This window comes from Macrobrachium nipponense, chromosome 17, assembly GCF_015104395.2.
Source record: "Macrobrachium nipponense isolate FS-2020 chromosome 17, ASM1510439v2, whole genome shotgun sequence".
NCBI lineage: Eukaryota > Metazoa > Arthropoda > Malacostraca > Decapoda > Palaemonidae > Macrobrachium > Macrobrachium nipponense.
Genome location: NC_087210.1, coordinates 58,398,329 through 58,420,361, shown reverse-complemented (window position 1 = coordinate 58,420,361; position 22,033 = coordinate 58,398,329). Strand labels below are relative to the sequence as shown.

Genomic DNA, 22,033 nt, shown 5'->3' with positions numbered 1-22,033 from the left:
ATCCCTGATGGAGTCGAGCACTGAGCGTGCCGTCTCCATCGTGAACCGGGTCTGGCGAACAAACCGGTTCAGGGGAGAGAGATCTATCACCGGGCGCCAGCCTCCCGTAGACTTTTCCACCAGGAAGAGTCGACTGTAAAAGCCCGGTGACTGATCCGTGACGATTTCTACAGCTCTCTTGCTCAGCATGTCTTGATCTCCTGTCTCAATGCTACGTCCTTCGATGACCCTGGAACGTACGACTGCTGTTGGACCGGGTTGGAGGTGAGGGGTGGCCGAGTTCGAAGGGTAATAGATATCCCTCCCGAAGGACATCTACAATCCAGGTCTCGGCGCCGTAGCGCTGCCAAGTTGCCCAATGGCTGGCCAGGCACCCCCCCACTTCCGGCAGCAGGTGAGGGGGAACGCCGTCCCTAGCGTTTCCCCCCTTTCTTCGACTTCTTCCCAGAGCCTCCACGGGAGGAGGAGGGCTGGGAGGAGGGCTGGTTACGGCTCCCCTTGGTAGAAGTCGAAGAAGACAGAGTCTTTCCCCGGGGCTTCGACGCAGCTACCGTCTTAGCCACCGAGGAAGCGCTAGCCGAGCTCTTAGACTTGGCCCGCAGTCCGAGGCTGCCCAGAAGCCTTCGAGACTGCCTGGTGAACCAGCGGTCACTGTCGTCAGTGCGCCGCCTGTCCACCGCAGCGTCCACCATCTCTCCTGGGAAGAGAGACATGGAACTCCGTAAAGGTCCGTTGCGAAGTCCCAACGCCGCTTCACGCCCGGCCGCCCTGGAAACCCGAGTAAGGACAGCGTCCCTTCGTCGGAGAACCAGGTTGGCCCACAGGTTCACCGTCTGGTGGGCAAGGAGGAGATGGCTCTTCCTCCAGACTGGCAAAGTCTCCTAAAGGCCGAGTCATCTTCGGGAGAAATTCCCCCGGAGTTGGCTGCGACCTTAGATACTGTGAGGGACCACAGATCTAGCCAGGAGACGGCCTGGAAAGCTGCCATGGCGGTAGAATTTCCAGGCCGAGTGCTCTTGCTGCGAGAACCATAGGTTCTCGGACAGGAGCTGCTGCAGAGACACACCCGGAGTCAGCCTGGCTAACTCCGGGTTCAGCCTGTTTGGGCGGCATCGGGTCTTCAGATGGCACGTAAAAACGCCGCTGTCGCAGCAGAGGAGGTGGAAGCAGCTTGCTCGACCTGCCAGACTTGAGCGAACCGTCTTGTCCGGAGACAAGCGATTCAACCTGGTCCAGCACTGAGTCCGCAAGCTCAGAACGCGGCAAACTCACCGTCGGTCTGGGTTCCCTCTTCGGGCCCCGGCCAGAACGACTCGAGCCGGGACGTGGGCTCGGAAGGTGGGAGCGGCGATCCTTCCGCGAGGTCGTTGTGCTGACGAATCAGCGCAATAACCTCGGCAAAGTTCCTCTGGATCTCATTGGAGTGACTGCGTCCTGCGGAGTCGGACCATCCAGTCCCTCAAACAGGAGCATCTCCCGAGACCTCCCTCAAGGGGAGGAACAGCGACAGACCCCTCTCGGTCTCCTCCAACCACTTGTGCGTATGACCTGGCTGGTCCGAGAACCGTGCCTGGTACGTAACGACGACGTGGTGGGATCCTGAGGGGCGCACCCCTCACGATCACTCCTCAATACCTCGCCCCATCCCGGTGTAACCCGAGGAGGTTGAAGGTATGGGAGAGGCAGACCTGACGCTCCCTCCTCGCTCGCTGGCAGAACCAGTGGGCTTGGAAGACTGCAGCGATCGCCAACCCGCGGTGGCGATCGAGCTGCAGACCTAGTCGAGCCGTCTCGCTGTGGAGAACGGCTGGACCGAGAACAGCGGCCGTCTCGTGTGTCAGAGGAGCTGGTGCTGGTCGCCGTACCCGATCTCTCTGTGAGAGTGACGGTCAGGCGACCGGCGAGCTCCACTGTTACGGTGAGACCGGTGGCGTATCCTCACGGTGCGTCAGTTCGCTGGTACCAGCCGTGGCTGGTTGCCGGCGAACGGGGGGACCTCTTCCCAGCCTCAGCCCGTGGCCGGTCATGGACCGTCACGTCCGACCGGGTAGCCAGCTGCTCGCCGCGAGAGCGAGAGCTGGTCTGGTGAGAGTCGCGTGAGCGGCTGTCCACCAGTCTTCCGCTCCGTGCCGTGAACCTGACGCTGAGCGGACTCAGAGGTCTGGTTCTTGGCTGCACGGCCGCTGTTAGGCGACCGTACACTCGGTACCTCTCGCGAACGAGAGGCCGAGACGGACCCTGCTGCCGTGGCCGAACCACTAACAGCAGGTGAGGAAGTCCGGTGTTAGCCGGCACTCCTCTGGTCCCGTAGTCTTCTTCCTTGCGGAAGAAGAGAACGGGTCCTGCCCCCGAAGGAGCAGGGTGACCAGCGGAAGAACCCCCCGTCTCACCAGAGCGAGACGGGCCCTTAGAAGTTCCCGAAGGAGACTTCTTAGGGGGGGGGGAGGCGACCTTCTTCTTCTTCGGCGGGGGAGCCTTAGAAGAAGAAGGGGAAGAGGCGGCAGACGACGACGACGACGAAGAAGACGATGAAGACGACGACGACACCTTCCTCCTCTTCTTCTTCTCTTCGTCAACCTCCTCAGGACCCCCCCCCCCGACGTCAGATCTTTCATCCAGAGCGGAGCCGGGGCTGCTGTTGCCGAAGCAACAGGGCCCGACGCACCTGTCCGAACAGATCAGCATCGGGAGCAGCGGCGCCAGGAACAGGAACAACGTCACAGGTGCAGGCATCACAGGAACGGCAGTAGAGACGGCAGGAGCAGGTACAGGAACGGCAGCAGTGGTCAACGTCACGTCCGTGAACGGCGGCTGGGCAGGTACGGCAGGCTGTGCAGGCGGTCCAGATGGACGGACCAGCGGCACAGCCATCCTTGGTACTGGTGGGAGGTCCAGGGGCGAGCTCTTCGGGCACACGAAGTCCGGTCGCGGCAGCACGGCAAACCCACAGGTTGGCCGGACATCACACTCCCCCGAGGTACGGCGACTGGCCCCTGCACCGATGTAGTAGGTTGTTACAGAGACCGCGTGTGGGGTGTACACCAGGTTGAGGAGGTGAAGCGTAGCCAGGTGTTGTAAGGGTCGTGGTGGTGGTCGTAACCGTCGCATGGGTGACCGCCACGGAGCCAGCGAGATGGTAGAGCAGCCCCTGGACACTCGGCAGCCCTGCAGCCCCAACGATGCCCACACCTGTCCGAGGTCGTCCTTCGCGGCAACCGGGGGCACCTGAGGAAGCAAAAAAGTCGGTGATTAGGAGGATCCTCTACCCGCTCGCTGCGCCAACGAACGAACGGATAGAGGACCCAGAGTACAACTCGAAGTCAGGGTATCTAGCGCCCTCCTCCACACTCGACAAGTCAGGTGAGGAGAAGGACCTAGAAACCCCCCCCGAAGGGGAAGGCGCCAAACGTGGAAGCTGAGCGGGTGGCAGGAAAGAAGACGAAGTGTCCGTAACCAAAGGAGTCGCGGGACAGAGCTTTCCGACGACTCCTTTGCAGGCCTTCGCTTCTTCCTGCCCTCATACAAAGTCCACTGCGCTCCCGACCAATTATTACAAACTTCACATGGCTCGGCTCGGGTGCATTCGCGCCCCCACCGACACGAGCGCACAAAATATGAGGGTCAATCTCCGGTAATGAGCGGAACTTTCCGCATTTACGCCCTTCGGTACCCGGGCATAGTCTCCGTGGGGTAGCGAGGCGAGGAGATTCCATCATTGACCAATAGATCACAATTAATTAGAAAGAGAGAAATGATTGTACTTACAATGATTCTTTCATACACAAACACAACCATATACTCAGGAAAGCAAACGAAACGAGAGAACGGGCAGAGAGCGTCGAACACACACGTCCACTCGCTGTGAGGCCGAAAGCAAAAGTGATTTGTTTACCTCCCAGTCGCGCGCGCGCGCCTGTCGGACAAGCAGTTAACTACCGAACCCCTTGTTCGAAAGCTTACGACCTATCCAGCTGCCGCTAGTACCTTCCTATTGTAAAAGGACCGAAGGTTTGTATGCCGTGTCGGAACAAAAAGTATTTGTGTTGACAACTCACTGAATTAGTGTAAAACTTTAAATTTTAATCTTCAATATATATTTCTGTACATAATTAACTGGCATTTTATTACATTCAGTATCTACTGAACATTGAAATGGACAATATGCTTATGTCAAAGTCAGTCAGGGATTATAGGATTAAAAGGACATCACACCATTTTTACATTTTCACTTTTGCTTTCTTCTTGTAGATGCATTGCGTGTATTTACGAATCTATTCCCTACAATGAATATACTAGTAGTATTAATAAAGAACAAATCATTCAGGCCAGATTTTTGAAAACTAAATACTAAATTAAATCAGTGGTCTGGTTATAACTTAATATGTTATGTTACGAATTATACTTTATAGCATGAGTGTATCATTCTTTGTTAACTGAGAACTGCAGTTTTATAAGCTAAAAATTCATTCTTCAATAAAAAATTAAAATTTGTATGGATGCATACTCAATTAATCTGCCCAAATGCACTTCCTTGAAAATTAACTGTTTATATAAGGCCTGGGAGTAAAATAATTTATCTTATACACTGTATAAGAATATATCAATTATTATACAAAAGAGAAAAGTAGCACAACAAAAACGTAACCAAGGATTACCACAGAAAAAAGTACAAGTTATGTGGGTTTTAGTGTAGTACGTATTTGCATAAGAAGACATAGGATAGGGTGAAGGATTAGTTTAACCAGGCTCTTCTCCGGCTGGTTCCCAGGAATTAACCTGAGAAAAAAAAACTCAAGACTTTGCTTAGGAACATGATAATTTCAAGTATGAAATCTTTGCCTTCAGTGAGAATTGCTGACATTGTTGGATTTCGTAAATAAATGCGTCTCAGTTGGTTCCAATTTTGGCATTCAACGTGCAAGTTCTAGACAGTCATAGGAACCTGGCATCTATTACAATTCCTTGGGTGAGAATGAGATCATGAGAAAATGTAGTATGACCTATATGGAGCCTTGTTATGATTACTTCTTTAGATCTCGCTTTTTGCGACAATGAAACCCATGGGTGCACTTCAGATTTTATATTTTCAGCTTGTTTGCTATTGTACTGAAGGCCAACCTGTATGCCAGTCTTGATATATTAGAGATTTCACAGACGCTATTATTGATAAGAACAGCAATTTCTTTATAAGGCAGGCAAATACAAGATGGATCAGTTACCCTGAAAACATTGAACTCATGCTCTCACGTTTACACAGGGAAGCATTGGTTGTGTTATTTTAGCATCTGATACATCCAATATGATTACCAGATTATTTCATTAAGTAAGAAATAGGAATTTTATCTTTCCATATTCAGATATAGTACCCCATAAGTAACAAAATCCAGTAATATGAAGTCCGTTTAGTTGAGGTGAAATTGTACACAGAATTGTTTTTCCCCCAAGATACAAAATTTTCACTTATGTAAAGTCCACAGATTTGCAAAAGAATAATTACCGTCAAAATGAACACATATGCTCACCCAGAAAACTATGTTGATCTTGTATCCCTAATGTACACAAAAACCAGTGACTGAAATATAAAACTTCTCAACTAAAACCAGAGACCCACCAACACAGCGGTGATGGAGAGTAACCCCAAATCACACATGTAAGGGCAATCCAATGAAGACATACAATCAAGGAAAAGTGATATAAATGTATTCTTGAATACTAGATTTTTAAATTTTGATCAATATAGCCCAAATTAGAGAAAGATTCTTTAGGATAAATATTACCCTTTACTTCTACCAGTTTTTACCTAATTTATGTATAGGCAATACTGTCAGGGCATCAATTTATACTATATTTACATAGCAATTGTCAAGAAAATAGACAATTCATACATGCAAGGCTGTTAGAACTCTATAATGAAAGAATATATTATGTAAAACTTCGTTTATATACCACAGCATATACAACTCAAATACAGTATATTAAAACATCACTGTTGATACGAAACATAAAATTCTTGCATCTGAAAAACTTCAAATTTACATAAAAATAACAACATCCAAGGAATATACTGTTTTTGTAACAATATACACATGCACATTTCTAATGTGAATCAACAGTTAATACATTGTATGATTATGCTGAGGACCAGTATAAGTTACCCCTACACCACCTTGTAAAACGTGAGGCTGACCTGAGGGTGCAGGTCCACTTTGAGCTACAGCATGAGCTGGTATAATGGTACCAGGCTGAAATTGCTGCATGTTATGCTGTGCTGGGAAATTGCCTCCCTGTGTGTTTGCAGTCTGAACTCCCCCACCCGGAGAGACTGGAAGGGAAATTAAATTAGACATGTGACCAAGGGATAGGTAATAGGAAGGCATATGTCCTCCAACAGAGTGAAGATTTAGAGGAATTGGTTGCGGCTGCTCACTCCCACCCCCACCTTGGCCTGTTCCACCACCACCTGTCTGGAGATTAAGTGGCTGTTGCTGAGGTTGCTGTCCGGCAGCTGGATTGAAAGCTGCTCCTGTATGAGCATTGTTACCCAAGTGCTGCAGACCAAGGACACTTAATTGTAGGTTTGCTGGAAGAGGATGTGGATGAGGCTGTTGGCCTCCCATATAACCACCACCCATTTGAGCTGCATGACCTGTCGAAACTGCCACACCCACAGAAGATGCTGAGGCTTCATTTGGTGTTGTGGTTCTACCTGCTGAATTTTCTTGGACGCGAGGTCGGGGCCGGGATTGCTTGGTGGCTTTCTTTTTAGTAACCTGAAGAGCACCTGATGCCTCCAAACTTTTCCGAAGATCTGATAATTTTCTTTTCACTGTGTTGAAATCCATTGACTTGAATTCCTCATGGAATACTTTGAAATATAACCACGACTTGACTTTTGCATCATAGTCTTTTATCACTTTATCTGAAAAATAACATATGTAACAACATTACTGAAAATTAAATCACTGTAATTATGGATTAATGTGCTTTTCTATTCTTCATTTCACAAAGCATATCAGAACCACTTCACTGTTCTGGTATCATATTCCAGACATAAAACCAAACCAACAAAAAGCAACATCCTGAAAGAATGTCTTCTTTGTGATATTTGTAATACAGCATTTTTATCTTCATTTAATATTAAATATCAACAGTACTAAATTACATTCATTTGCAAGACACACTGAAGTAATGATTATATTTGTAATAGCATTCCTCCAGTGAATTTGAAGTTTTGTTCCATACATCAAAGCCTTCATTTCACTACAACTGAAATGCCTGGCAACAGAAACCAAAGTATTAGTAAAATGACAAGTCTGTACATGCAAATATGTACATAACAACCTCATGTGTATGATCACACAAAGGAATATCAGTTTCTACTTACCACTTTCTTGATCAATAGCCTCTGGCTCATACTGCTGGAGGAAACTTTTATGAAGCTTTGATATGTTAACATCTGGTCCTTGATTTTTATCAGTCTTGATAAAATCACTACCATTTGGACCTGACAACATCTTCAAAATATGATGCTTAATTAATGTTATCAACTCTGGTGTTACCTGTGAAAATGCAACAATTAGTTTTATTTCCTGTATCATACCCAGTAGCAAACAAAGTTCATACATTATTCAAACTACAACCAGCATTCATCAAAATATGAGGTAGCTTCATTTTTCATGTTCTTACCTATCTGTGTTTAGCTTTATTCCTACATATATTTGATGTTTGACAAGACCTTGGTTGAACTCGTCTGGTCATGCGAGGCTTTAATTCAATATAGAACAAATATATAAAATGTTCAAGGAAATTGGATATAAAACACTAACACATATTAAGAAATATTTACACAGTACTTGAACTATACCTTACCTTTTTGGGACGATTCTGATGGCGGCCTCTATTGTCTTTAGGAAACAGTATATTCTGTTCATGCTTTATGCAAAGCGTCCGGATTTTCTTATCCGATATTCCATGGATATTGGCAAAAGCTTTTTTACACACCTGAAAAAAAGGTGCCATTATGATATTCCATTAATACTGGTAATAGCTTTTTTACACAACTGAAAAGAAGGAACTATTATGATACAGTTGAAGACACAATCAGTATACAAGCAACAACAAAAGTTGTCCATACTTTTTTCTACTTGCCACATTTACTTACACATGCGCAACACAAATAGCCTTGTGAAATTCCACCACTCATATCTTTCCTTAGCACCATCTTCCATAAACTTCCAATCTCTCACAGCTCTCAATCAAATAGTAGGTCTATCTTCAAATTCTATGAGTGCCCATAGGGCCTGCTGATATTATGAACTATTCTCTCTTTGGGAGGCTACAATGATGATGGAGATCATACCTATTATGCAAAATAATTAATCACCAGCTGCAGGTACCATACTGACTGGCAACCATTACAAGTGATGGGGACCAGTACTAGACACAGTAACCACATTATAAATTTCATGGGTAGAAGACTTTCAAGCCCTTTTACCGCTTTGTTGATCCAGAGATCAAGTAGTCATATGAGGATGAACAGGTACACAAAAAGGATTGATAATGAGCTCGGGGAAGGAAAAGGAAGAGGGAACTGTACAATGGCACTTCTCAGCCTATCTCCTACTTCTCTCACTTGATCTTCATCTAATCCCAAGGAAGTGGTCAAGACAAGTTTTTGGGAAAACTTAGGTGCACCTGTAGCAGAACAGCATCAGCCTACCTAGCTTCATTCAAAAAGCAGCAAAGGAATGGACTGCCAGAGAACCTTACATATCTTAGGGGACAACACAGGAGCTTCAAAAAAATCTTTCACAAGTATCATGTAGTAATGCTGATGGGCTACTCAATCAGCATACAAAGCCCTTACTAACAGCATACCGAGTTCATTGCCTGAAGAAAGCAAGGAAAGACATCAAGCCTTTAGTGGAGAGAACAGCAAGAGGAAAGAGGATAGACAGATGCTGTGAATGGAGTTAACTATTGACTGCTGAAGGAGTCTTGGGGTAAAGGAAAGTTGATTAACATAGACACCTTCTTGCTTTAAATCTGTTTAAGGGTGAACTCAGAGCTAAGCAACCTTTCTTCACACTCCTTACAATGGTGCCAGAAGATGTGAGGCTCAATGTCACAGGTGGATAAACCTACCACAAATAAGCCAATCCCAGGACATTTGCACATCATCACTTTTACTCTCACTGCAGCAGATACATGGGGATATATTCATCAGGACAGTCAGCTTACAGAGAACATGAGCAAGAGGAACAACTACACCTACGATCACATCTTGCTCAGTGTCATCAGATACTTTTTCTATGCTGAACTAAATGGTATACTAAGGGCAAATAAAATTGTATAAATGAAAAATGATATTGTTATGATACAATAAAGTTTTATACATACTTACCTGGCAGATATATACATAGCTATTACTCCGTCGTCCGACAGAAATTCGAATTTCGCGGCACACGCGGCAGGTAGGTCAGGTGATCTACCCCCCCGCCCCCGCCTGCCTGGGTGGCGGGAATAGGAACCATACCCGTTTTCTAATTCATATTTTTTCTTCCAGCTGTCTCCTGAGGGGAGGCTGGGTGGGCCATTTAATTGTATATATCTGCCAGGTAAGTATGTATAAAACTTTATTGTATCATAACAATATCATTTTTATACATTCAACTTACCTGTCAGATATATACATAGCTGATTCACACCATTGGTGGAGGGTAAAAGACAGCTATTACTGAATAGACAGGTAAACAACATACGTTGTAGGTAATAAATAAATAAAACCTTGGTTCCTATGTGTTTAGACGAAGGGTCGACTTCCTAGCTATTGCTAGTAGTCTGCTTCGTCTCAAGAGCCTCAGCGAAGATGTGACCTATGGCTAAGAGTTCTTGTAGATCTGTCAATGGGGTCTTATCCACTTACTTGACAGAATCTAGTGGTCATTTGTCAATGGGGTCTTATCCACTTACATGACAATACACCAATGCCTATTGGCATAATTTAAGGAGCACAACACCGATCCCGATCACCTGATCCTAACACGAGGGTTTGTGCTTAATTTTGAAAAGAGCTATCCCCAAACTCATTTCAAATAACCCCACAAAATAATACACTTATGTTAAAATAAAAAAAATTTTAATTCACTAGTTAAGGATCAGTGTCGGCTCCCTATCCCAGCAACGCATCCGTGGACATGTATAACAAAGAGAGAAGGATCTCTCATAGGCCCACTTGATCTCCTTCGTGCAAAGAGAAGTCAACACAGAGTTGCATCTCCCGTTATTACAGCTAATATGACTCTCACGACATATTGTTATGGAAAGAACAAGAATTGTTAAAAGCTCGCACTTCAAGCGCTTTTAATTCATTAGCGTTTGAAGGAAACATCAAGTTACTCAAGAAGTGCTTTAGAAATTATTCCACTCTTCCAAAGAAGACCAGGGCTTTCTTTGCAACAGATCTCTTCTGGATGAAGCCCAGAGCCTGGATTGCGCCTGGCTGGCGCCTCGCCCCTGGCTGGCACCTCGCCCCTGGCTGGCGCCTCGCGCCTGTCTGGCGCCTCGCGCCTGCCTGGCGCCTCGCGTCTGCCCTGGCGTCTTGCGCCTGGCGCCTCTCGATGCCTGGGCTGGGCCGCCTGCGCCTGCCTGGCGTCTTTGGCGCCTGGCTGGCCCTCGCGCCAGCCTGGCGCCTCACGCCTGCCTGGCGTCTTCGCTGCCTGGCGTTTCTCGCGCCTGGCTGGCGCCCTCGTCTGGCTGGTGCTTCGCTTGCCTGGCGCCTCGCGCCTGGCTGACTTCTCCCCACTTTGCAGGAGATTCGAGCTTGTTAAGTCTCGATGAAAACTGGCGATGTCCACCTCGGACACTTTATTTGCCTGATTTATTCGCCTCTAGCGCATCTGCGCCAGATTGGAGGCCTACTCCTTCTCCTCATCAGACAATGACAGTGTTTATTTGGACTGCCTTGCTCTGGCGTCTTTACGCCTGTTTGGCATTTGGCGCTGATTGGCGCTACATTGTCCGAAAGTCTGAACATCCACAATCGTTTATCAGGAGAAAGGAAAAGGGAGGAAGAAATTCTTTCACTTTGAGCTTATGGCCTCTGCAACAAGGGGAGGTAATTTTAGTCGGCTACATCCAGTAGACGATAGGAAATCTAATAGTCCGAGAGACCAGTCTTCCTCCGAGGAGGATCATACTTGATACTTCAGTTGCTAACGAGCACTCTTCCTACATGTTGACGAGTTCTCTCGTTGCAAAATCTTCCCTATCCTTGCACGAAGGCAGGGAAAGAGCCTGGAAGTTTAAGGAGACTCTGAGCTGAAATTGGGAGGACTCCCGATTTCTAGCTCTTTTAAATATATCTCTTCGAACGTTCTGGGAAGTAGTTTTGAGCCCTCATCGTATTCCAAAGATTCTGTCAGCAAACGTTTAAACCTTATCTTCTTTTGTAGATAACAACGTAAATACATTGCCTGGACAACGAATCCTTTATCTGAAAGCGTTGATCCAGGAATAAAAGGTTATAGTTCTTTTGCCAAACATACCATGCTGGCAGGAACCCATTGCCGAGTCTTTCTAGAATTTGATTCCAGATTCCAAGCCCAAAATCTCACTCGTCCTTTTGGTCGATTAGTACCAAGAGAAACATTGATGAGGAGCAGTTCCATCTTGTCAGAACACGGAATCTGAGGCCCAAATAGGATCCCATTGTAACTATAAGATCTCCAAGTCTTGTCGTATAGAGGTATTGTGTAAGATCCCGAAGATCTTAATGCTCTGCTATCTCCAATTCCCTTTATAGAGACAGAGTATAGCCTTTTACTGCGTTCTTTGATAGCAGATATATACAAAGGTAATTCTTCCCTCTGAAAGGGAAGAAAAAAAAAACCGCTATGTGGTTCACAGAGGTATCGGAAGAGGACAGTTTCCTCATTCCCTCAAGCACGATCTGCAGTAATTATATATCTTATCCATGACTACTGTCATTTACCTTGAAACATCCTCTCATTCATGTCCACTTCTGGTCAGTCTGCACGCAGACAGACTCAGAGTGGAGAGGTTGTTAAGGTCCATTTAAAATAGATGCTGAAAGAATATTCAGACTGTCTTGGAAAAGACTTCCAAAACCTGCTGTGAGAAGAACGTGACCTCTGAGAATCCAACCTCTCTAAGTCTAAAATGAGGCATAACATATATCCTCTCTTTCTTTGACGCCCTGTGTCTTACATTCTGTAAAGAGTTTATCTTTTAGGGGAAAAAGACTAAATTTTATTCCCCTTTCTATAACATAAAGATGGCGTATATTGCTACCTCTCTCTTATATTCTTTCTTCCTGTCCTCGTGCCTGGGCAACGAGAGAATGGAAAAATTCTATCATCGTTATTCTGCAAAATGATATTGTTATGTTACAATAAAGTTTCATACATACTTACCTGGCAGATATATACATAGCTAAGACTCCGTCGTCCCCGACAGAAATTCAAATTTCGCGCCACTCGCTACAGGTAGGTCAGGTGATCTACCGGCCTGCCCTGGGCGGCAGGACTAGGAACCATCCCCGTTTTCTATCATATTTTCTCTCTTCCACCTGTCTCCTGCGGGGAGGCTGGGTGGGCCTTTAATTGTATATATCTGCCAGGTAAGTATGTATGAAACTTTATTGTAAACATAATAATATCATTTTCATACAATCAACTTACCTGTCAGATATATACATAGCTGATTGGCACCTTTCGGTGGAGGGTAAGAGACAGCTACTATATGGAATAGACAGGTAAACAACATATGTTGTAGGTATAAATAAAACCTTGGTTCCTACCTGATAGGTGGTAGACTTCGTGGGTGTTTGCCCAGTAGTCTGCATCACCTCAAGAAACTTTAGCGAGATATATGATCTATGGCCAAGAGTTCTTGTGGGTCTGCCGATGGGGTCTTATCCGCTTACTCGGCAGAGCTGAAAGGACTTTGTCAATGGGTGCTGATCCACTTATATGACAATACACCTTATGAAGGAGCACACACCAATCCCGACCACCTGATCCTAACCATATGTTAGAACTAAGGATTGTTCCGAGTTATCCCCGAACTCGTCACAACAACCGTAACTCAAAACCACTACGCACACATACATAATTTCTAAAAAAAAAAAAAAAAAATTATACTCATCTAATTAGATATGACAAGATTCCCTTACTGAACAACATAGACGGCCGCGCCCGTGCTAAACCAAGTCCTCCATTGTTCGAAGAGACTCCAGACCATATCCAAAAAGAAGAAAAGTATATACTTTTAAGGCTTGGTGTCGGCTCCCGTACCCAGAATCGTATCCGCCGATACGAAAGAACCTAGAGAAAACACTTCTCATATGTCACACGAACGTCTTTCAAGTAATGAGATGCAAATACTGAGGTTGCATCTCCAAAATGTCGTATCTATGATGTTTTTAAGCGACATATTCTTATGAAACGAGAGACACGTCGCTACTGCTCTCACTTCATGAGCTTTAACTCTCAACAGTCGTAACTGTTCGTCAGAACAGACCTTATGCGCGTCTGTAATGACGTTCCTCACAAAGAATGCCAGCGCATTCTTGGACATCAGTCTTGTGGGGTCTTTTAACCGGCGCACCAAAGACCTTGTCTAGAGCCTCCCATGCTGATGCTTTCTCTGAATGTAAAACTTTAGAGCTCTTACAGGGCATAGAGATCTTTCTGCTTCACCTTCCTACGCGACTCGATATGGTCCTTTGAACTTCAATGACTTAGGCCAGGGATTCGAGGGATTCTCATTCTTAGCTAAAAACAGTGTCTTAAACGAGCAAATAGCTGAGTCTCCCTTGAAACCTACTTTATCTTGCAGAGCATGTAATTCACTAACTCTCTTTGCCGTAGCTAAAGATAATAGGAATAGGCATTTTCTGGTGATGTCTCGAAACGAAGCCAGATGAGGAGGTTCGAATCTTTCAGATGAAAGAAACTTGAGACCACGTCTAGGTTCCAGTTCGGAGGGACCAGTTCCTTAGACTTTGAAGTCTCAAAATGACCTTATGAGATCGTGGAGATCTTTATTATCTGCCAGATCTAATCCTCTATTCCTGAAGACAGCCGAGAGCATACTTCTGTATCCCTTTATTGTGGATACAGCTAGATGAGATTGCTCTCTCAGGAATAGAAGGAAATCAGCAATTTCCGCTATAGAGGTAGTGGAGGAGGACAACTTCTTAGATCTACACCACCTTCTAAAACCTCCCACTTCGATTGATATACTTTCGTAGTGGAGGTTCTGCGTGCTCTCGCGATCGCGCTTGCCACTTCGTGCGAGAAAACCCTCTCGCTCTGACGAGTCTTTCGATAGTCGAAGGCAGTCAGAGCGAGAGCGGGGAGGTTTTGATGGTACCTCTTGAAGTGCTGTTGTCTGAGAAGATCCGTCCTTCTTGGTAGGGATCTTGGAAAGTCTACGATCCACTCTACCACCTCCGAGAAACCAATCTTGGGCCGGCCAAAAGGGGGCTATCAATGTCATCCTCGTCTCCTTTGACGCCACCAAAAAACTTTTTTGTTTCATTACTAATCCCAGGATTTTGAAAGGAGGAAAAGGCATATACGTCTACTCGAGACCAATCTAGCAGGAAGGCGCTCTACCATAAGAGCTCTTGGATCTTCCGCGACCGAGCAGAAAAAGACTGCCAGCCTTTTTGGAAATGAATGTGGCGAAGAGATACCACATGAGGTGTCCCCACAGAGCGACCAGAGATCTGACACACTTCCTCGTGTAGGGTCCACTCTGTATGAAGGACCTGGTTCCTCCTGCTGAGTCTGTCCGCCCTCACATTCTTTACTCCCTGCACGAACCTGTCGAAGGGAGATGTTCCTGTGAGACGTCCAAAGCAAAAAGGTCTCATCTGTCGTTTCGTAAAGGAAACGAGGAGTGAGTCCCTCCCTGTTATCGAATGTAGGCAAGTGCGGTAGTGTTGTCCACGTTTACTTGCACTACTGTTGTTTCGAACACCAGAGGTTTCTAGACTCTTCAAAGCCAGATGCACGGCGAAGAGCTCTTTGCAGTTTATGTGCCAAGTCACCTGCGCTGGTTCCCAGGTGCCTGACACCTCCTTCGAGCCTAATGTTGCTCCCCAACCTTTCTCCGACGCGTCGGAGTACAACACTAGTCTGGGTTCTGTGTACTTAGAGAGATCCCTTTGTCTCTTCCAGAGGGGGCAACCACCATTCCAGGTGCGATCTTATCTCCACTGGAATGGGAAAGACGTCCGAAAGTTGTCCAGTTTTCCAACTCCAAGACTTCTTGAGGAAGAATTGAAGCGGACGTAAATGAAGTCTTCCTAGTGGGAAGAACTGTTCGAGCGAGGAAAGGGTCCCTAGAAGGCTCTAACCATTCCCTCGCCGCGTCTGTTCCTTCCTTAAGAAGAGAGAGACTATCCGCAAAACCAACCTTTGCGATTCTCTCTTGCGAAGGAAATACTCGAAAACCCCGAGAATCCATCCGAATCCCCAGATAGACTAAAGTCCTGTCTGGGGGTCAGCTGCGACTTCTCGAGGTTCACGAGCAATCCCAACGCTTTGATCAGATCTAAAGTTAACTTCAGGTCCTCCAAACACTGTCTCTCTGATCTGGCCCTGATGAGCCAGTCGTCCAGATACAGAGAGATATTTACTCCTTTGAGGTGAAGAAACCTCGCCACATCTTCATCAGGCTTGTGAAGACCTGAGGAGCTGTGGGACAGGCCGAAAACATAAGGCTCTGAACTGAAAGATCCTTCCCCCCGTCATGAAACGGAGGTACTTCTTCGATGAAGGGTGGATCGGGACGTGAAAGTAGGCGTCCTGGAGATCTAGAGACACCATCCAATCTCCTTGTCGTAATGACGCCAGGACTGAAGCAGAAGTCTCCATGGAGAACTTCTCCTTCCGAACAAATTTGTTCAGAGAGCTGACGTCCAGTACTGGTCTCCAGCCTCCCGAGGCTTTCGCAACCATAAAAAAGGCGATTGTAAAACCCTGGGGAGTTTTTATTTTGATCTAGTACTAGTTCTATCGCTCTCTTGTCCCACATTTGTTCCACCATCGATCGAAGAGTATCCCTCAGCACAGGATCCTTGTACTTGGCTGTTAGTTCCCTTGGTATTGACGTTAGGGGAGGAGTGTTCAGGAAAGGGATACGATATCCCTTCCTTATTATAGCCAACGATGACGCGTCTGCGTTTATAAGTGTCCAGGCCTCCACAAATCCCAGGAGCCTGGCACCTACAGGTGTTTGGAGGAGAGAAGCTTCATTTTCCCTTTTTAAAGGGACGAAAGGCAGACCTACCTCTCTTCTCCGGAGCCTTCCTTCTTGCGGGAGGTCTGGAGGTCGGACCACCTCGAAAGGGCTGAACCGATGTACTCGGTCCTTTCTTTGTCAGAATGTAGAAGCAGGCTTCTTCTTCCTTGCTGACTGCGTCAGAAGATCCTGAGTCGCCTTCTCAGTTAATGAATGAGCAATGTCCTTCACCAACTGAGAAGGGAACAAAAAGTCAGACAAGGCGAATACAGCAGCGCTGCCCTCGAGCGTGAGACTGCCTTGGTTAAAAGGACCATATACCTCCCTCTTCTTTAGAAGACCTGCTCCAAACAAAGAGGAGATTTCAAAAGAGCCATCCTGTACCGCTTTGTCTATACAAGACAATATGCACAAAAGGGCTTCCGGTTCGATTCCTTCCGAATCATGGGCTTTCTTGGACATCACCCCAAGGACCAATCTAAGAAGTTGAAAACTTCCAATACATGAAGAGTCCCTTGAGGAGATGGTCCAGTTCAGAAATGCCCCACGTAATCCGTGCCGAGTTGAGACCTTGTCGACGTGAAGCGTCAACTAAGGTCGAAAAGTCTGCTTCTGACGTAGACGGGAGAGCAATACCCATATTCTCTCCCGTCTGATACCAAATGCCTCTTTTACCAGCTAGTCTCGCTGGAGGCATGTAGAAGACCGTTCTTACTAAGTCTTTCTTAGACTTCATCCACGAGTCTAATGATTGTAGAGCCCTCTTCATAGAAATGGTGGGTTCATTGATTTTTGAGAAAAGACGAGACTTCTTCGTCTTAGCACTCGAAAACAGAGAGCGCGGAGAAGGAGGAGCGGCAGGAGTCAATTCGTCTCCATACTCCTCAAGAAGCAAGGCAGTCAAAACTTTATAGTTCGACAGTCCTTCTCTTCCTTGATATTCATCCTCCAAGTTTCCTTCCAACTCGGGATCTAAATGAGTCTCCGCTCCCCTTTCGTGTACGTTCCTCCTCTGGAGAGACAAACTCCTAATAGGAATAGGAGAGGGGCTAAGGGAATGATATTCTTTCCTCTTCCCCGCTTTAATAGCCTTGGAAGGCGCCAAAAGCTCAGGCTTCTCTCGATAAAAAGAAGACGCTTCCCGCTTGGATGACGCTTCTCGTCCGCCAAGCGTCCTGGCTGACGTCTCCTGCTTACTTTGCTGCTGACGTCCGGATGACGCCTCGCGCCTGGAAGACGCTCCGCTCTCAAAAGGCGTCGTACTTGGCGCCAAAATATTGGTCGGAGCTTCACGTCTACCAACAGCTCTCAAAGACGCTTCATGTCTAAAAGACGTCTCACGTCTCTCTGGCGTTACGAAACTTTCGTAAGCAACCGCTCTCGCTCTCGAACCCGAAGCTTCTGTAAGATGTTTGGAAGCTTCACGTCTGCATGATGCTTCTCGTTTAGCAGGGGAGAGAGGACGAGACTTCTTGATTGGAAGCGCAACGTCCTTCCTACGAGGCGCTAAAACTCCACTAGAGAGGTCAGTTGCTCTTGAACTGCCATAATAATTCTCCTTGAAGCTTCTCCCACGTCAACTGCATGACGCCTTTCGTCATCACTCGGGGAGAAGTAGGAAAGGGTACTTCTGCGTACTCGACGGGTGACCGCTGACCGCCACCTTCGCCTTCTTAATAGAAGAGGGAGCGTCATCTGAGAAACGCTCTGGGGCTCGAATCAATTTCGGGTTCTTTCATATGACGCTTCAGAGGTCTCGATAAATTCGACTCCTTCCACCCTCGTTTAGGTGAGGGAGAGGGGAGAGGATGAGAAACACTCACGAAGGACGCTTTTTTCTAGAGCGCCCTTGAGCAGCCTGCCACGAAACAGAGCTAGCTGAAGGGACGTCTGACCGTTGGGGATTCCCCACGACCTCCTTAAGGCTTTCGACTTTCCTTCTCCTCTGGGCATGGGAGCTTGGAAGAGGTCTAGGCCTGGGAGCGTCGCAGGGACGATCAAACGCACCTCCACAACACTGGGAGAACTCACTTCACTGTAATGCTCACTTTCACTAGCCTTACCTTGTAAGTCCGCCATTTTGGACTTCATGTCTCTAATTGTAGCTTTCAGATGCGGCGATCGCGATTTCCGAGCCCGATTCCGGGGGGGAAAGGTACAACTTTGAAATGAGAAACATAGGGAGAATCTAAATCAGTAGGATTAGAATTATCAGTAAAAGGCTCAATAGGTCCTTGAACTCACACCTTTCAGACGTCTAAACCCTATCCCCCTCTCTAACTTCTTCAAATAAGAAGTTAAAGTCTTCCACTCTTCTGCATTTAATCCCTCGCATTCATTACAAGTATTATTAGCAGAACACTGAAACCCCCTACATTTACGGCATACAGTGTGAGGATCAACCGAAGCTTTCGGCATCCTCACCCTGCAGCCTACATTCACACACATTCTCACTCTACAATTTGAATCATACATACTGAGAAAAAATCCAAAAAGCAATTCCAAAACAGTCCACAGTAGCGAATGCCAAAAAACAACGATCCAGATACGTCACCAAAAAGCGAGAAACGATGATCAAAGGATGAAATAAGAATCTAAGTCAGGAGGTAATAGCACCAATGTTGATACCACCGGCGACAGAGAAAATATGATAGAAAACGGGGATGGTTCCTAGTCCTGCCGCCCAGGGCAGGCCGGTAGATCACCTGACCTACCTGTAGCGAGTGGCGCGAAATTTGAATTTCTGTCGGGGACGACGGAGTCTTAGCTATGTATATATCTGACAGGTAAGTTGATTGTATGAAAACAAATTATTATTATCCTATTCTCCTACTAACTGATCCAGGATCGAGGAGAATCATTCAAGATTCCTATCCTAGGACATCAGGCCGTAATGTACGGTTCAGATACTTGAAAGAGCCTCTCACCCTACTGAGCTCCTACGAGTCTTTTCCAGTACCAAAACATTACAAGGTCTCCCTTGTTATGTTTACATAGGAGTAGGATAATATACCATCCTGTTAATAACAATGAAAGAGGAGAAAGAGGAGCTGCATGGTTCAAGGGACTAGCCGAAACGTGCAATAAAAAAGGGGTTGCCAAGGTCTTTCTAAAAAACCTGCCACCCAGATTAAACTTATGAGTCCGATATATTTTCTATCACTTGTCTCATAAGGTTGAGGAAAGCAAGATACCTCTAAAGATATCAGTTCTCTTCACCATGTAAAGGTCTATAAAGCAGAAGAACCCACTTATCCTGACACGTACTACGTTCGCCTGTGCGATATCTAGAATAATTGTCAGTAGAGGGTTGATCTGGCAAAAAGAGTTTCTCCCAAAACAACTCCTCTTGCCAGGAAAGAAGTCGCTCAGCGACCACTATATTACCTGACATGAGAAGTCTGTTCTTGTTAAGAGACTTCCACAATTTTCAGTTAATCCTGACAAGGGCCACGGCCGCCTGTGCGACAACTTGTGTCCCTGTCAGGAAAAAACTGATCTTGTGTCAGTTCTCAAAGAGGAAACTCTTGGAAAGTCTATCTCCAAATACTGAGAAATTGGAGATCCTGATGTCTTGCGCCTGGCTGGCGCTCGCGCCTGGTTGGCGCCTATCGCCTGGTTAAAGCCTGGCGCTCGCGCCTGGCTGACGCCTCGCGCCTGGTTGGCGCCTATCGCCTGGTTAAAGCCTGGCGCTCGCGCCTGGTTGGCGCCTATCGCCTGGTTAAAGCCTGGCTGGAGCCTTTATGGCCTATTACTCGCAACCTTGGTCAGGAAATCTCGATATCAAAATAAGAAGAGGTGCTGTAAGAATCCTATAATTCTACAGTACTTCCATAGTTGGATGTTTCTTCTCAATTTTCCTCTAATACGAGTATATCGGAAGGGGAATTATTCTTTCCTCGGTTAATTCTTCCGTATCCCCCCCTTTTTTCCTGAGCGAGAAGGAACCCACTACCAGTGCCGAGGGGACTGAGTAACCTTCCCAGCTCTATTGTAAGGGGAAAGGCATAATTTGCTCTAAGGTATATCTATTAACTAATTATTTTCTAGTTAGAGCCAGGCGTCTGGCTGGCGCTTATGATTCCTTATGGCATGGTTTGAGGAAAAGGAAGCAGTCTACAGGAAGACTGTTCTTCGTCTTCTTGCTAAGAGATCTATGAAGAAGACCTTCTCGCAGGTTCTCACAACTCTTTTGCAATAAATGTTAGACATACTTTAACAGTTATTATCGTCGTCGATTGGTTCTCACGGACTCGAACCTCGCAAATTCTTGCATTGCTTTTATTTAATAACTCGCTCAAACGAGAAATATTTTGGATGGGTGCTCTAGGCCTATTGCACCCAATCTGGCGCAATTTGCGCCAAGGGTGGGCGCAACTTGCGCCTGGGTTGGGCCGCAACCTGCGCCAGGCCGGCGCAACCCGTGCCAGGGTGGCGCATCTGCGCCAGGCTGGCGCCTCCTACTAATTATCTTTATGTTATGTGCCATAACATCTGTGTCTTTATGGTACCCCCCGACCATCCTTTCATATGTTAATTCCGTTCTTATTATGAATAAACTTTTATATACGTAGTATAATCCATTCAGGGAAACCATTTCCCACTAAAAGAATGTTTCCCATCCGACTCATACAACTTCTGCGCAATATCCGATTCTAAATACGGTTGTGTCCTTTTTCGAAAGACTTAAACCATTTACCGTTAGTCTTGAAGTGAATCTCTATTACATCTCTCTTTCTCACTAAGTATGTATTCTAATAAGCCATGCTTTCGTAAGTATGAGTGCATTAAATAACATCATGTTCTGCTGCATTAGAATCCTTTAATCATGTTACCTACGGTTAAAACAGCATTGAAAGGTTGTAATATCCTTCTTATTGAAAGATTCCTAACAAAAGGCAGACACTATATTATTTATGATAGCTTCAGTATTCCCTCAATCCGAGGCTAAGACCACGATTGTAGGGAAGAGATACGGTTATAGTTATCCCATTCCGCAGGAGAGAGAGCTGTAAACGACCTCTCACGACTGAGAACAAGATGGTACTGCGACTGCGTTGGTTGGTCTTCAAAGCGAAAGCAGTCTGGCCTTCCCTTTCCATAGTTGCCAGTTACTCCATTAAATAAAGGAATCTTATAAATTATTATCGAACTTCAGGAAGTTTTTATATAAGCATAATTAAGCTAACGAGACTTCGACAAGTCTAGAAACTAAATAGGTGTCGTCTAAACAATTCTTTTAAACCTATTCCTTCCTAGGAAAGTCCTAGAAGAGTACTGGTAATTCATGGAAACCTCTTCTAACACGAAGAAAAATGTTCTATCCTACTCTCAATCCACGCATAAAGATATGCTTCTCCGATCTCTTCTCGAAGACACGATAGCATCATATAACTCATACTCTAGCTTAATAGAATCCTCTATAATACTATTACATTAAGGTAAACCGTATTAATTTAGGAAATTTTGTAAGGATTTCACTTGACCATTATAGCATAAATTTCGGTATGTGTCTATGCCTTGCCATACCGTAGTCCTAAGGCGATTTGTCCTAAGCATGGTAGGAGCTAGAAGCTTAAAAGTCATACATATATGCTTTATCACTCAACGAGATCCATATAATTCATTCGATTGACAAACAATCTAAATCGTTCTCATCATAATAGATTTATATCTAAAAATGCACCAATGGGGAATCTTATGTTGAAATAACAATTTCATACCCCCATTGGATAGCGCTCTCGTCTAGTTGCGAAAA

General features: G+C 45.9%; 1 protein-coding gene across 1 annotated transcript in view; it reads right to left on the bottom strand.

Annotated features, from left to right (window-relative positions):
- Positions 1-5,922: 5,922 nt before the first annotated feature.
- The window catches only part of LOC135196261 (uncharacterized), a 69,944-nt gene continuing 53,833 nt past the window's right edge, over positions 5,923-22,033 (bottom strand). The window contains exons 3-5 of the mRNA XM_064222955.1: positions 7,870-8,001; positions 7,385-7,559; positions 5,923-6,919 (exon numbers count right to left, since the gene is read on the bottom strand). Coding sequence (XP_064079025.1) covers positions 6,114-6,919; positions 7,385-7,559; positions 7,870-8,001 — 1,113 coding nt within the window. The 3' untranslated portion in view covers positions 5,923-6,113. The remainder of the gene's footprint in view (positions 6,920-7,384; positions 7,560-7,869; positions 8,002-22,033) is intronic.